At 41.8% G+C, this 16561-nt stretch overlaps 1 protein-coding gene across 1 annotated transcript in view; it reads left to right on the top strand.

Moving 5' to 3' along the window:
- Positions 1-1662: 1662 nt before the first annotated feature.
- The window catches only part of LOC118426888 (inactive tyrosine-protein kinase 7-like), a gene marked incomplete in the record, with an annotated part of 30224 nt that continues 15325 nt past the window's right edge, over positions 1663-16561 (top strand). The window contains 4 exon segments of the mRNA XM_035836480.1: positions 1663-1846; positions 5368-5545; positions 7042-7175; positions 15320-15616. Of these exon segments, the coding sequence (XP_035692373.1) occupies positions 1777-1846; positions 5368-5545; positions 7042-7175; positions 15320-15616 (679 nt within the window).

Below are 16561 nucleotides of genomic sequence, written 5' to 3'. Positions count from 1 at the left end.
AAATAAAGCAATTATACCAGTCGATATAGAGGTTATTCTTTGACAGATGAAATGTTAACGTTACAAGTTTGACACAGTTTTGTGGTTTTTGGTTTTGCGAAAAGAGAGGTTTTCAAAATTTGTGGCTACCAACACCAAAGTACAGTATTCATCATGGAAGATAGGTGGCGTTTCTTGGGTCGCTGCAGACAGGTTTTTACTCCAATACACAGTATGGAAACATTGAATAGTCCTCTAATCATCTTGGGGACAGCAAATTACCACTTTTCTTCATCAATGGACGCTACCTTTTCAGGAAGAAGATAATCTTTGTGGACCATGCCATTGATTGTGTAGGCAGGGTATTGTTTGCCTGGATACAATCATTCGTAGTATTAAACTTACGAAGTTTTTCACCTGCTAACGCCATGGTTTAATAATAGCAAGCGAAATGGTTTACCCAGCGTATACTACGAGAAAATTTTACTCTCCAAGCAGAGGTTCAGCTCTTTTTTTTTTTGGCATAAAACACGCCAAAAAAACAACAACAACCAGAACAGAACCTCCACTTGGAGAGTAGTACCCAAGTAGCTTGAGTAGAGCCTTGAGTAGATATTAAAAGAAAGTCTTTCCGCAGCTTGACTGATTTTGCTTAAATCAGCCTCATTACTCAACAGACTGTGTATCTCCTGGCTGCAAATACACCTATTATTATATCATATTATAATATCATAAGACGCTGTCTTATTACTCAGTGCTGTATGATGTTACTTGTTAGTAACAGTATAACCAGGGAGCTTCCATCACATAGTTCATTAAAGCTCCTTGGTATGAACGAAACAAGAGAAACTAATGTTACAGAATAACTCCAATTCAAGATGATTGAAGCAAACATCACAATTTGCTTCAATATCATAAAGCTTCTGAGGGTGAATTGGAGTTATTCTGTATCAAACTTTCTCTTGAAAACGAAGGCGTTGTTCGACATCCATCATATCAAAACATTAATCAAACAAATAGTTTTTGCATATGAAACCTTCGGTAAAAACAAAAGTTACTAGCGCATTACAGCAAGGAGCTCCTTGATTACAGCCAACGCGGTTGGAAATAGGAGCTCGAGCAGCAAATGACAAGGATGGAAGACTAGAGTCTTGACTTTTTCTTGAGTTGATGTGTTAAATGTTTAGTACAAGGCAATTACAAGGTGCGAGAACAGTGAGTATTGTGAAAAAAAATCATTTCTGTGTTCAGAAAATACCCAGAGCATTACGATAAGAAATATCATCATTTCACTTCATTAGTTTCGATGAATCACTCGAACCAAGAAGCTTTCATTCTTGCTTGAAGAAAGAAAGCCTCTTGCTTGAACAGGAACTTCCCGCTGTCGATGATTGATAGGTCGTTACGGATGCTGATTGGTCTATTGAAGGATCTGGGCGTGGCCATGTTTACCCTGGCCCGTCTGAAGTGTATCCTTACATTTTGTCCATTCAGGAACTACTTTCTATTTTACCCTCGCTTTAATGATTTAATGTCAACGAACTTTTCATATACAATAACTTTAAGTTTAACTTAATGATATCCTCAACCTAAAAGTTTCAACGGTTGTTCTCTACAATGATAGTATAGTATGAACTGTGAGGTTTTGTGTTGATGCTGCGGATGTATATTGTTGATAATTATGTAGTGAACCCTCCGTCCAGATCAAAGAGGGTGCACCAGGGCCACCAGGGGAGCGCGACTTCGGTTTCTCATCAGAAATTCCATGAAAGACAGGCACAAAATATAGGCTTGAACATGGTTTTATCGACAATCGGACGGAATTGTTGCGAAAGAAGAACCCTTCTCTTGGTGCTGGTGCTCTTGGGTAAGTGCAAAATTCCTTACAATGGTGGGTAAGCGACCCGAAAGAACTTGAGTTGAAGTCTGAAATCTCAGTGGCAGCATGGAGGCAGCCGATCATCTGTTGCTACAGCGCCTGGCCAGGAACCGGCTAATCGGCAGCCGGAAACTTCTTCGGGAAGTCTATACGGATCGATAGTGGACTTGTTCGGTTCTCTAAATGTGTAGTGGAAGCCAACATCCTCGCTTTAGCACGCGCTGGGGTTAGATTTGGTCTCGATATGGCAGCCGCCGATACCAAAAGAACAACGGAAACTAAGACTGTTCTGGTCTTGGTTCTTGAAGTGTGTGTGTGTTTGTTGGGAGGGGGGCACCAGGCTTAGCCTGATTTGTCGTAAAGTAAATGCTTGGTAAGACGACATCAGTGAAAAGTACCAAATTTTACATCACGCTAGCTAGAAAATGTGTATTACCTTATGTTTTGGCTCCATCTGTTTTAGTAGATTTCGAGTTACCCTTGGTTGAGACTAAAAATACATCATCTTAACGTTACATGCAGCCAAAAATATGCGTTCAAAATTAAGATACACAAACTTTGTTGTACCCTGCTTTCCATTCCTATCACGCAAAGCTAACAACACGTCTGGTGTGAGAGATTTATCCTGCTAGAGTTTGTATACGTAAGTTGTCGGACAACCCGCGTTTTGGGGTTGTCTGGCTGTTGCTAAACATTGGACAAGGTTGAGGTCAGCACACCAGATAAACTCCACAGTAACAGGGCAGGTCTAGACTCTGGACTCTGCTCTAGACAAGTTTAACAACAAATTTCCAAATTTCTAGAGCTATCCATACAATTTACATAAAAACAGTTTAAGTTTTTAGTTGGATACTTTATTTTGACAGATGGATATCATTATGTGCAAATTGCATTGAACCACCACAAGAGAACTAATGGTGGCTGAGATTAATTCCAAGGTTTAGTGTTTTACAAGTCTTACACAGGATTTGTAGACAATGAGACCCCATTGTTTCAATATGTAGTCTTTTGTAACACTTCTATTTGGTTAGTTATAACTTCATCAAATTTTCATAGGCCTTCCATGTTTGTATTTAGCATGACTTCGGAGGTAGATATGACAAATCAGCTTCGCTCTAACTTCAAAAACTGATGGCATTTCTGTCCAATACTCAATCCAAACAGAAGAGGTCAGTTTGATTTGTGTAATACACACATACTAGTTTACATAAGTAAACCACCCACTGCTTATGTGTCTGTCAGTTGTTTGTGTACCTGTGACTGAGTATTCTCCCCACCTGGATACGAGTTTAACTTCACTACCAACCTTGTGTGTCTGTGGATGTTGGATTGTGATTGATGTGAACTGATTTGCTATAGGAGATGTTTCCTTTGTTTTTGTTGACTAATTTGTGTAATTTGTGTCAGGGACTATCATGTTAATTATTGGAGAGGAGAGAACAAATGTAGCTATTGTTATTTTGATATAAATAAATGTCTGGAAATTTTAGAATAGAGAAAGTAAAGTAAAACATATCTTAAGAAGACTTGGAAGAAAGTAAAGAAAATTGATATAGTACCATTGCAAAGAACCCAATGCACTTATCAACAATGATGACATGGTATTCTTAGCTACAAGCTACAGTAGTGAAGCCACATTGCAGTATCATCTACTGGAAAATCATTATTTCCTCGTCTCAAGCATTATAGTACATGTATTTATACTTCAACTGCAGGGAAGCAAAAGAACCCAGTTTGTATTTTGTAAATTTCAAATAAATAGCAGTATGTTTTTTTCTTCGAACATTCTTTTGTAGACAACAAAAAAGGCAGATGGTAAAAGTATAAGTTTTTTTTTTCAGCTCCTGGGATGGGAAAGTTAACAGATTTTGTGCTATGGAAGTATATTTTTCCTCCCAGTTGGAGCTTTAGGGAAAATGTTTATTCTGTAAACATGGGATTGGACACAGTGTCTGGTCCTGATATGTTACTGCTGTCCCTGGTAGATACATCAGATGATCAGTGCAGACTTATTTGGAAGTCCTCCACTCAATCCAACCTGACAACCCCAAGGTACAAAAACTCCACGCCAGACGCGAGACAGAATGTTGTGGTATACATGAGCTTACCTTGAATGGACGGACCAATTACCTGTGCAGACATAATTACGTGTATTTACAGTAGAAGCCCCATGGGGACAGGCTCTGCAAATAGGGGCCAAAATTAACAATTAGCAGGTAATAAATTAATCCCAGGTTGTGAATGAGGGGCCTTTTCACCGACTTGTTTAGGAGTTAGGTGCAGAATATTTTCTGTTCAAAAGACAGAAGAAGATTTATGTTAATAATAGCAGCTATGCAAAGTAACCAAATTGCAGTTTTCATGACTTTTTTTTGTGTGTGTGTTTGTAGTGGACAAAGTTTTTGTTGGTAGCTTGAAGTCTTACATCTGCTGTCTATAACATGACTTTCTTCAAGTGAAGCCATGTGCTTGAAAGGAAGTGGAATAGACTGTTGTGACATGAGCTCTCTCTTTGCTTGATCACTCACTGGTGAGGCAGAATATACAAAATTCAGCAAATTATCCTGTCATACACATAACTTTTCTGTGTACCTCTATATCTATGTAATGTATCTACCACCAAGAGAAGAGAATGTCTTAACAGATCTTCAAGACAATGTCACCCATTGTTATATTGCAGTCCTGTATATGTCAACTGGGTTACAGTTGGTATACCTGGGGGTCAGTGGGGGATATTGTACTTGAGTTGAGATCTCTCAAACTCTGTTTTAGGAGATAGTAGTACTATCCTGGTGTATAAATGTAAATGAAGGTTACATGTAGTTAGACAAAAATGAGTAAATGGTCAATTTGCCTTTCCTATAAAGGAGATGATTGTATTTTTGGTGCCATAAATTTGTTTGCCTTTGACATAGTATGCCTGCGACATGAAACAATTCAGGTCGCAAATTTTATCCCTCAGATATTCTAATGACACCCTGTCCAAACAGTCCCATTGCTTTTAACTTTATGGCCTGCGAGTAGTGGATCAGATCACAGCAATTAGCTGGTGTTGGTTTTCCCTAGACTGTCTACATTGCTTAGATAACTTTACTCGCTTGGAAATAACATCTTGGAAAACAACAAAGGTCTTGTCTGCCCTGCAGGTTGGGCAGAACTCAAGCATGTAATCCGAATTAAAAATGTCTGATACTGTAGATTTGAGAAATCACCCCGTTGACGTTAGGATTTTGTTTCAAATGCTGTCGTATGTATAAGAAGAAAAGAGAGAATCAGAAATGGCAGCATTACTTTGTAGTAGAAGCTCAAGCCATATCACCTGACCATACTTTTTTTTTGTACCAAACTTATGTATGTGGCTGTACATTTGTCTTAATGATTTTAACTATCTATAGTGTGACCTGTTCAGCGTAGTATCTTAATTGTTGCTTTTGACTATGAAATAAGATAGTGATCTGTGGTCATGTTTCCATCTCCATTGCTTATTTCTTGCAACAATTACTTTTCAGGCTTGGTTGTGAAGTGCCAGTGCCGAGATCCGGACAGTTTCGTGTTTGACCCGGTGCCCATCGGCCAGGATGTGTTGGACGGCCGGCGCGCCCAGATGTCGTGCGGGGTGGTGGACCCCGTCGGGCTGCAGTTCCACTGGGAGCTGGACGGGCAGCGACTGGTGAACACAACACGGAGGTAGGGGTTCAGTTGTTTAGGACATTTTACTTATGTACATCTTGAAATGTTTGTAGTTGTTTTATACAAGCAGTGAACTCTCCATTGTGAATTCATGACACAGCAAGTAAGCCATTACAAAGTCAGACATCCAGGTAATAAGATACACCAAATAGCAGTTATTCAAGTCAAGAAACTGGATATGTTTTTTGAAATGGTCCAAATCATTTCATTACCCGAATCATGTCGAGTTGCTAGAGTAACTGCTATTTGGTTTTCCAATGTAATACTGCTTTTTTGCATAATTGTGTCAACTACAAAATTCTCCTTTCACCCCCTACAAAATTTGGTGCTGGCAAAAATAAACAGATTTATGCTTTTCAATAGTCTTTGATAAACTTTTCACTCATAAAATCAGTTTTTTTATTTGGCTGTAGTAACAATTCTGTATATTGTATTGTATTTGTTTTGAACGTCTGTAGGCTTGATTGCTTCCATTATGAGTCATAAATCTGGACATCCAACATCTGTTATGCTTACCAAATATAGACGTTCTCATATACATTCCTGCCCACCAACTGTGCCTGATGGGATACTAGTAAACCCTATTAATGATGAACATTCCCATTAGTCACACATATGCTAGATACATAGACGATAGTCTGAGATGGTAGACAGTAATCTTCAAGCATGTACAGGGTCTGGATTATTTGGCGCATGTTGTTGAGGTACTTTGTAGTGCTTGCTTTTTCTGGTGCTAAAACACACAAAAGAAGATGCAAACCACTAGTAGAAAGACAAATATGCAGCAAAAATGTGTAAGATAAGCTGGATTCTACATCTGCTTGGGGATTTGGAGGCAGACAGGATATAGCATGTGTTTTTCCTGGCAGTGACCTTGGTCATGAGTCCAGGGTCAATCCCTCACCTGTCGTTCAGGCAAACACAAACAAATGGCGACCTCCAGCTCAACTGCCTGCCAGGCAGCCATTGTTCAGTTACCATGGCAACCATGAAGGCCATTTGGAGACAAAATAATAAGATATGCAGCATATGGTCAATTGGACCCTTTGCTGTCTTCATGAAATTATAGACCATTGAATGACAAGTCTTCCTTTGTACAGGGACAAAAAAATGTATTTGGCTTGTTATCGAGCAAAAGGGACAACGTTGAATTGTATTGTTGTCGACTAGTGATAGGAATGTGTTAGAGTTTAAGTGAATTGATTGATTTGACATCATCATTTTGTACTGTACATTCCAGGTTTTTGTATAGTATGTAGGTCACAGAACTGATAAAATATCCAGCCATGATGTTACCATTGCTTTATTGCAGATTAACAATTTTCACTTAAATTCAGCTGAGTACAACAATTATTGTTCTTGATCGTTTTTGATTGACATCAACTGCTGACAGACAGGATACCAAAAAAGTACTTTTCTGTTACCATGGAATAGTGTGTGTATTGAATTGAAACTATGGCCTTTGATTAGATGCAATTTATGTTCTGTTCCAGGGGCATGGTGGGTAGTAACCTCCAGTTTGACCCTGTGGACAAAGATGAGGACCAGGGAGAGTTTCGCTGTGTGGCCTCCAACATCACCTCCGGCTTCACCAAGAGTAGTGACCCTGCGTCTTTCAACATCAGATGTAAGTAGTCTCAGTCTGCAGGAAAATCTAAAGATTTTTAAGTTTAACATGTTCACATGGCCTAGCAAAACTAGAAAAAACTGCTGACCCTATTGTTTTTGGGGCGTAGAAGAATCCCTACCCACGGACCCTGATTTTTTTCAGGACTTAAATCAGAAACACGCCGTTAATTTTCCTAGGCCCAGTCGAGTTCACTGTACCAGCCAAAGTTTTGGTAGTCTGTCTAATAGTGACAACTGGTTTATATCATGTTTATGTTATGTTATTTCCTAGTTAGTTTATTATTGCTCAAATAGTTGCTCATATGGTTCCCCAGCTACATTCTCCTACAGCAGAGTACCGTCAGTCATTTATTCCTGACTGTACTCTGCTTTCCTTCCCTTTTGCCGGCGGTATTACCCGCCCTACTTATTACATATTAATGAGCTTGCCCTTATATGGGCAGTCAGCCGTTGGGGATCGGGCGTTGGCATGGTGAGCAAACAAAGTCATGGTAATACGTAACATGATTGGCTGATAGCTTCCCAGCGGCCTTTGCGAGACAGCTTCCGACAAAATGAAGCCCAAGGAAGGCCTGTTCTCTGATTGGTTGACAGCTTGTTTGTGGCGACAATCATAATACCCGTAGGTAGGCCCTGGGACAGCAGGGCCCCATAAGGTAGTGCCGTTGGGGACCGGGCGTTAGGAGGATGCCCAGCTAATGTGCGTTGTTTTGCTTTGGTCGCAGAAGCCCAAATCTGGATCTAGCCAGATTTATTTAAGTCATAGTCTGAACAGAAACTGCGATTAGGAGCTGTCTTTGTCTTAAAGTGCACCTCATGTCCAAATCTTTATAATGATACATAGCATATCTGAAGTTGCTTTCCTTGGCCACTTTCTTCATTCATGTGTCAACCACAAGATTTATGTTTTTAAATAATCCTTCCAGCTTGGAATCTGTTAGCATGTGAGTTACACATACCAGTAGGGTTGAAAGGTCACTGATAGAGACATTACATAGTTTTGTTAAAGGACTCACTGTCAAGGCTTATGTCAACAATTCTGAAGTGGAAAGCTGATATTTTTATGCATTTCCTCTTGAAACCCTTAGCATGTGAAGCCTTCAAGTTCAAAATCACCAAGAGACGTTTACGAAAGGGTAGTAGTGTTGATGTGAAGTTGTAGACCTTCCTGACCCTTTCTACGCCAAGTGAAATATCGCAGAAGCCAACCAAAATACTTCGACACACTGAGTCTTGATGAGTTTTCTCGTCTCTGGTCCTGCTGAGATTCAGTAGTCGTTATCATAGGATAACTTAAAAGAGTAGAGCTCATTCTGGAAAAATTTGAACTGTAATTTCCAACACAGAAAGAGAAACTTACCCAAATTTTCAACTGATTGACTCCAGTCTTTGTCAACGAATGAACAATCCACTGCAGTGGATTACAGAGTTGCTTGCAAGAAACTGGCCAAATATTGAGTACAGTTTGCAATCTAGGTTGATTAGATTTTTGCCCCCCTGGATGCTTTCCATGGTATTGCAGCAGAATGTAGGGTTTCAATATTTCAGTCTATTTTGCCAGTTGCTGTGGAGTAATGTGGAGAAAAGAGTTACAGGACTGAAGAAGTGTTACACATGGTTCTCTTCTGGTGGGCCTTGCCAACTTTTCGGAGGTCAGGAGGTTGGGTCGGTCTCCTGGCTAGAGTAAATACCCTGTCACATTTGGCGATTCTTTGAAACACCACAAAGGCCAGATTTGCGGCAAGAACACAACATTCCAGCATGAGGAACCGTTCCCAGCTAAAAATGCTTACTTAGTCGGACGGCATGGCAGTCAAGAGTTCAATGGTGCAGGATAGATAGGTAACCTAGCATGCTGGCCGGGCATGCTATTGTGTTTGTGTCAGAAAGGGAGGGGGATACAACAATGTCACTGTGCTTCAGAAGTGGATGAGAGTTTGAACGGCATGTAACAGCTAAGTGGTATGAAGTCTGGGATATCCCTAGAAATTTATATTATGATATTGCTGGTGGTAAAACCACCAAAGCGGCACAGAATGGTCTAGGAGGGGGAAATGGCTGCCATGGGAGGTAGACTGGGAGATAAGCTTTACATCTTGCCTAAACTTTGATTCTTTGGGGACAAGAAAAAGTATTCAGAGGAAAAACAGTTTGATGTTGCTGGGATTGCAGTATCATGGGGGGTATGGCAGTGTTGCATTCTGTTTGCAGCACCCAATTTGCTTGTTACATAAGGCAAACATTTCACTGTGTCCCAAATTTCTTGACTTTGTGACATGAAATTGATGAAAATGTATTTTCGTAAACTTAATCAGTTAATGTGACAGATGGGCTCGCAAACAATGATGAGGACAGTGAGAAAGGAGACAGTCCTGATAGGGAGATCCCTGCAATGTTGGGTAGATGTGTGGACACCTGAGTACACCTGTCCTGATGGGGGGGGAGCAAAGGTTTGTTTTCCTGGCTGTCTGAAGAGGCTGAACTTTGACCACACCAGTCATGGGTGATGTCACACTCTGATGTCTGAAGTTGACTCCCTGACACTGGGTCCATTTAGACAAATTTGGGAGACTGATGTTAGAAAGGATAGGACAGATAATATTTCCTGTTATAGGATGGTTTTATCCATGAAAATTGCCATAATTTTTTGATAGAAATGTTTATACTGGTTCTTGAAGCTTTAGTGCAGAATTGTGAAATCATTGGAGGCCGTCATTCAAAAGCAGATGATTTTCTAGGAACACAGTTGGTTTTTAACTCTTTGCCTGGAGGTTTTTGAGTTTAAAGTTAACTCTGTGTCATTTCCTTCACTTTGGAAATAAGGTGGTTCCAGACTCAGTTTCCTTCCTTCCCTGCAGCTTTTAAACCAGATCCCTTATACTTTTCTGAGGGTCCAGTCAACTTCGAGGACAAGTGCCATGTGTGAAAATGTGCAGAGGTGAACCTATAATGTTCAATGATTACCAGATTTGAACCCAGTCAAGTCAGAATGGCGAATGCATTTTTCCTCACAACCAAAGCCCTTCTGAAAGCCGTTAGATCCCTGAATAGCAGAGGAATCCCAGGGAGGAGTCATGTGTGACTCCAGAATCCAGCTGGAATCCAGTACAAATTATTCTTGTGGCACCTTGTTTTCATGCTGTCTTCTTGCTGAAATTTTACTGTAAAATTTCCAACAACCAAGAAAATACATTTGCATGACGCTCTATACTGGCTTTTTTTGGTATCACATCCTGACAAAGATCTATAAAAAGTGTGGAACAGCACGGTCTGCTGGAAGTATGCAAGTCTGCGGGCATGACGGACATCCTCACGGCCAGTGAGAGCCCGCCTCGCTCAGGAATTCCTCACAAGTGCCAGGCAAACAACGACAAGGGCGGTTGGGAGGGCATTTCCGTTGCACATTCACCAGTCGACATGATAAGTATGCGAAGACTCTTCACTCAAATCTGTCCTGTATTAGTAAGATATACACGCCCTGCTTGCATCCCGGCACCCTTGACCTTCATTGGCTAACTTCCTCAGTCTGAGACTAGTAAGCTGATTGAAGCAATGTGTATGTTACAGTGAAGCCACGTGGCTGTCTTTCCATTGCATCTATTGTTTCCACCAGTATCAATTAAATCACACCACAAAGTATTCTTAACATCTTGAAATGTTTGTGTTTGTTAACTTTTGCAGTGACTTCTCTACCACAAATTCATGACCTTGCAAAAATACGTTTACAATATATTATTACTACACACTACAAATTGTTTTCAACCGATAAGTTAAAACAGTGTGAAAATCTACTTTCTCCTTGGCTCCTATCTTGAAATTAAGTGCCTGCAAAGATAAATTGACTTACAGAATTTGTCGGGGAATTTTGTAGGATTATGGCTATAGTTTAATCAAAGGGGCAAATTATAGCGGTATTCGGTATTACGTCATTAAGATGCATGACTACATTGTTAATCAAAGCTATGCAAGCTCCTGTTCCATATTACCCCATATAATTATTTTGATTTCTCACCTTGGTTCACTGTCAGAATGTTTATTTTGTCACTGACTCTGATTGCCACATAAATGAGCCCTATATCTACTGAATGTAATGTTTCTTCCAGTCACGTTTGTCCGGAAAAAAATGGTGTCTGTTGTTGTAATGATTTTGAAACACCTGCTTCAAAGTCACTTTGTTTTACGACAAGCCCTGTTTGGTACTCTCCTACAATGAGACTTGCTTCCTGCCCTACTGTTACTTTCTGTCTGATTTTATAATTGCAAAAATGTGCACCTTTTGGTGGACATCTCCTAGAACATAGAAGCAAGACTGCCCTTTACATGATTAAGTACATTCCTCTAGGACGGCCTTGGTTTCCCTGGAAAAGGTTGTGCTGGGAGGTAAATAACTTGTTAATTGAATTTAAGAGTCAGGGTGGTACTTTGGTTCCTGTGTGGCCTCCTGATCGGGTCTGCATGGCTTTCTCCATGGGGCTTAGGCAAGCCATTTTGATTGGCAGAGAACCTGTTTATCTACTAGCCTAGATACTAGACAACGGCCTGATGTAAAAAATATACCAGTACACAATACGATAAAGAATAGATATTTTTTTAGATTTGGCCGGGACCTAGTATCTTGGCTAGTTTATCCAAGCGTATGTTCATGAATAGGTTTGATTGTTTATTTTCTTCGCCCAACTAGAAGCCCTCCTGTATTAAATTGACCTGCATTTAGTTGAGAGAGTACTAAACACTTGAAATAGACCCATTCACAATTGGGATAGTTGGGCAAGCACAGAACATTGGGTTTGTTTATGGTGGTTAGGGTATGATGGTTACTGGTGTTGATGATCGTAGTACAGAGTTCCCTCTTCCAATGAAGTTCCATATGTGATTGTGGCAGAGCTTTCCGGACAAACACAGTGGTAGTAATGTCTTACAGGCTTGGCTTTCCACAGAGATGAACAGCCATGCCAAGGTGTTTTCTTTGATTTCAGATATTTAAATCAAAGTAAAAATCTTATAACAGGCTACTTGGCTACCATGTTCATATCTTGAAACTTTGTATACCAAGGTACAGATTCTAATCGAGCATTATCCTCTTTCTTAAGTAAAAAAAGAAATGTGTTGTTTTGGTTGTTTCATTCAGATTTTGGCATTTCTGACACAGTGTTTTGAATGTTCTGCTGAAGTATGATGATTTTAGCCAGGTAACCCTCCTGGCTGCCACATCTACCCATGATAAGCCTTCTTGCTTGGGTATGGCCCAGTGGATTTCATATGGTCGTTGGGATCCTAACAGATATGCGCCCAACTGGGTAATGTAATGTAAAAGAGCAAGTGCCTGGCAGGGGTTAGTCGGCAGGCTTTGATACCAGTTTGAGTAGTGAAGCTGGTGCACATGAGAGACAGCAGTGCCGTAGGGGGGAGGGTCACTGTGGAGAGGAGAGAAGCATGTTTGAACCTCCTAAATCCTGTACTGTCAACATTTGCTATAGTTTTTTGGGGGGGTGGGGGGGTCCTGGTGACCTCTTACCACAAAATCATTACACAGCAAAAATATGTGTTTTGTAATGTCACTGTACTGTAATATTGCTGAAGTGTTTCTAAACTGCAAACTTTGAACACTGTACCACAAAATAAAAGCACCACAGATAAATGGATTTACAGTATGCGAGCCCCTACAGGTTTCTGAGTTGTAACAGATGCAACTGACCACTGGAGGGAAGTGGATGCTTTGGTCCTGTAGAGGTGTCATGATGATGTAGGGATTGAAATACCACCTGCATATGCTGCAGGTTAGAGCAGGTAAAACTGAAGCCGTGCAAGTACTTCTGGTGTCTACCTTATCTCCAAGCAGATCCTACGGTGTCATAACTTATGATTGCCCACCAAATGAATACTCCTACTCCTAGGCCGGCTACACTCCTTTGCCAGCTTTTGATACTATCTTATGACACTGTAGGATCTGCCTGGAGATAAGCGTCTACCTACACCTCAACTGTACTGGTCCCTTTGAAAGAAATATCCCCACGAATAGCATGTCCTTAGGATGCAGAAATATTGCACATGTATTCTATGTGGTATGCTTATACATAGAATGCAGTGGGAGGGGGTTAGCTACCTTGTTTGGCAGTGTTGGCCTTTTCACTCATTTGCATGTCTGTAGCCTTAGGAATTTGAGTTCTTAAGTGTAGTGGGGAGGGGGGTGCTTGCTGCTCAGAAGTAAACCTGATAGCCTTAGAGGAATTGTCATCACTCAGGTTTATAAAAGACTTTAAAGGAAAATCTTACATGATATCAAAGCCAGTGCTTGTAAATAGATTTGACTACAAGGGTAGAATCTCAGCAGACTGTATAAGATATTTTGGTTATTTGTCATTTAATATCTATATTTATTTCCCATATTTAAATGCTGCTTCTCCTACGGTAAACTGGTAAGATGGTATACATCATTTAGGGTTTAAACAAAAATCTGTGTTACACCATAGTAAGTGTTTCCTGTAGTTTTGTGGGGATTTTCTGCACCAGGGCAGAGGAAAGGGGCCGGGTGCTCAAAGCAGACTGTAGAGTGGGAACAAAACTGAGCCCAGTACGGCAATGCTTGTCCATTGTTGTGTGCTTACAATGGTTGTTTCTGCGAGGGATCCTGGTGCCATACGCATCCCAGGAATCTTGTACTTGTGCTTCCTAACAAACATGCATGTGTCAGTAATAACCTGGTGGCTATTGTTAAGGCCTGGTCTCCCATGTACAGGGTCAGTCAGGGTCAGCGCACAGGTAGGCTCCAGGTTCCAGATGAAGCTAAGGCCCGATCTAGACACATTTTTTCCCGATATAGCCGCATCCGCCGATATCGGCGGGGCCGATATCGGGGCGCATCTAAACACATTTTGCAAATGGTAGCGCGGGATATCCGCTCGTAGCGTGGAACACCCGTGGCGCGGAACATTCGTGACCTCTTTTGACCTCTGGTGACACATCCCGCGGATTTCAAAATGGCGGGAATGCCGGTAGCTTTTCCACTCGTTATCAATCAGGTAATGTTCTTTCTGTATCTCATGCGCGTGATCTTAAACATGAGACGCCATGCAAGGGTAGGGTGCAGAAGGCGATTGAGATACAGGGAGAGACGACAGCGGCCGGCTAGAGTGAACGCAGCGTTCTTTCTCGCTGCCCTGATTGTGGCGGAGGGTGGAGAGCCTGTACACCGGGGTGTACCAAGGAATCCCGCGTCCTTTTGGGATCTCCTCCTCCGACCATACACTTATAAGAAAGGCGGTTTCTGCATGGCTCCATGTGCAACGGGAGCGCCCAGCTTTTCCCTCTGCCATCTTGCTCTCCCGTGCTAATATGCCGCTGTTCTGTTCCCGCGTCATATGCTAATGAGTCCGCGTTAACTGTAGTTATATGCTAATGAGCTTCGCGAATTCGCGGAGCATCTACACGCGCACGGAACATGTCGGGGACCCCTGCTAAGGTATCGGTAAGGTATCGTTAGATGGCTTACGAATGGTCCGGACCATTCGGGAGAAATTTTCCCGATATAGTAATGGCGATATAGTAGTTGCATCTAGACGCTGAAAAAAAGCTGTCGGCGAGAGTTAGTAGGCTCGCCGATATCGGGAAAAACTGTGTGTAGATCGCGCCTCAGGTTGAAGGGCCCTCAGGTGTTCTCAACGAACATGAATGATAGGACCACATCAATTTAGTTCTAGGTTCTCAGAAATATTTAAGTTAGAAAATGTAAACATTAAAACAAATAACTGGGAGGAAAATTGCACCAGACTACCTAGATCCATTGTCTGAAAGTGTGTATGTGTACAGAGCTCCGGAACTTCGCTCAGACTTTATTTCATGCCAATTTTTCAGTTCTAAAAAGCTCAACTTAAAAGATTAAATAAACAATGACAGAATTGATGCAGCCAAGAGTTGCCAGAAAAAAGGAAGTCTTGGCCTACTCTCCAAGTAGAAGTTTGGCTCTGGCCAGATGGCTGGTGGACATTGAAAAAATGGGACAAAAAAGAATAGCCTGACAGAAGCGCCTAAAAACACATGAAGAAAAGCAAACAGCAGGAGCAGAACCTCTGCTTTGAGAGTAAGGTTGACTGCTTGTTGTATAACAGTTCCTTGCTGAATCTCTGTTTGCGTTGTTCCCTTCAGGGTTGGATGACACAGGCAGAGTGCGGCTGGAGAACCCGAGTGCCGAGAACCTCTTGCAGGCCGGCATCCCCATCACGCTGCGCTGTCGCATCGCCGGCAGCCCCACTCCGACCTACGCCTGGTTCCGCAACGGAGAGGAGATGGACACCGGCGTCGATCCCCGCTTCACTGCGGCCAGAGACGGGCGACTGACCATCGACAACATCAGCCCGGACGACAATGGGGTTTACTCCTGCCGGGCGGAGAACAGGGCAGGCCAGGCTGTCAGCAACGAGGGCTTCAACTTGGAACTTCTGGGTAAGTGGTTCTTTACTGAAGCCTGGACTCAACATGCTTTATTTCTGCCTCCTGAAATAGTTGGTTCATAATATTTAGCTTGAACGTTATTAGAGAATAGAGTTGCAAGATGTTGATATTTTTTTCTGCAATCTTCATAATCCCTGGAAGTGGGATCATCCCCTCTACTGGGAAATAACATTCCATTAAAATGAATGAATTTATCAGTGTATGTAACCACCAACAGCAGGGAGGTCAATGAACCCTTAGTAGACACCCACCTGTGACCCATCCAGCCCTCCCCAGTCTGGTCCCCATCAGTGGTTTTCCTAGTACAACATCCTTCCCTTCATGGGGACGATTATATTTGATTATATTTCTTTTTCAGCAGAAACCTTCAAGTGTGTCTTGGGCCTCCAATTTATTGTTTCTTCGAATGTCAACCTTGCCACAAAACCTCCGAGAAAAGTGACCATATGGAACATTTATGGTGTGTTTCTAGTGGAAAACTGCTTCTCAAAATGCAGTAGCTCTCAGTCAATGATGAAAGAAAGCAGAATAGCATGCCTCTGGAATCTCCTTGATCTCTTCGCTTTCCACTTTAGCCCCCCCCCCCCCCACCCCCCTCCCTCCTCTCTGCAGAAAATGTGCATCAAGTCTGGTGGGGATGTTGGCCATCACGTTCTGCTAATGACTGTTAGTAGCCATATTTCGGCTTCCTGTGAGGTTCATGTGTTCCTCTGAACGCCTGGGAATTTTGCCTGGAACTCGTGGCCAGTAACAACACCATGATAAGCTGTCATCTGGCAGTGTTCCCTTCATACCATCACAGGGCTCAAAATATAGTCAAACCTGTAAAATGCTAGAAGTGGCCACCTCCACATAAGGATCACCTGGCTGATTTTGGTACCTGTTGGTGGTGTTGACACAAACATGATAGAATCCCATCTATAGTAACCATCTATC

This window comes from Branchiostoma floridae, chromosome 1, assembly GCF_000003815.2.
Source record: "Branchiostoma floridae strain S238N-H82 chromosome 1, Bfl_VNyyK, whole genome shotgun sequence".
Taxonomy (NCBI): Eukaryota; Metazoa; Chordata; class Leptocardii; order Amphioxiformes; family Branchiostomatidae; genus Branchiostoma; species Branchiostoma floridae.
Note: the sequence above shows the minus strand (reverse complement) of the source record. Positions and strands in the feature narration are given on the sequence as shown.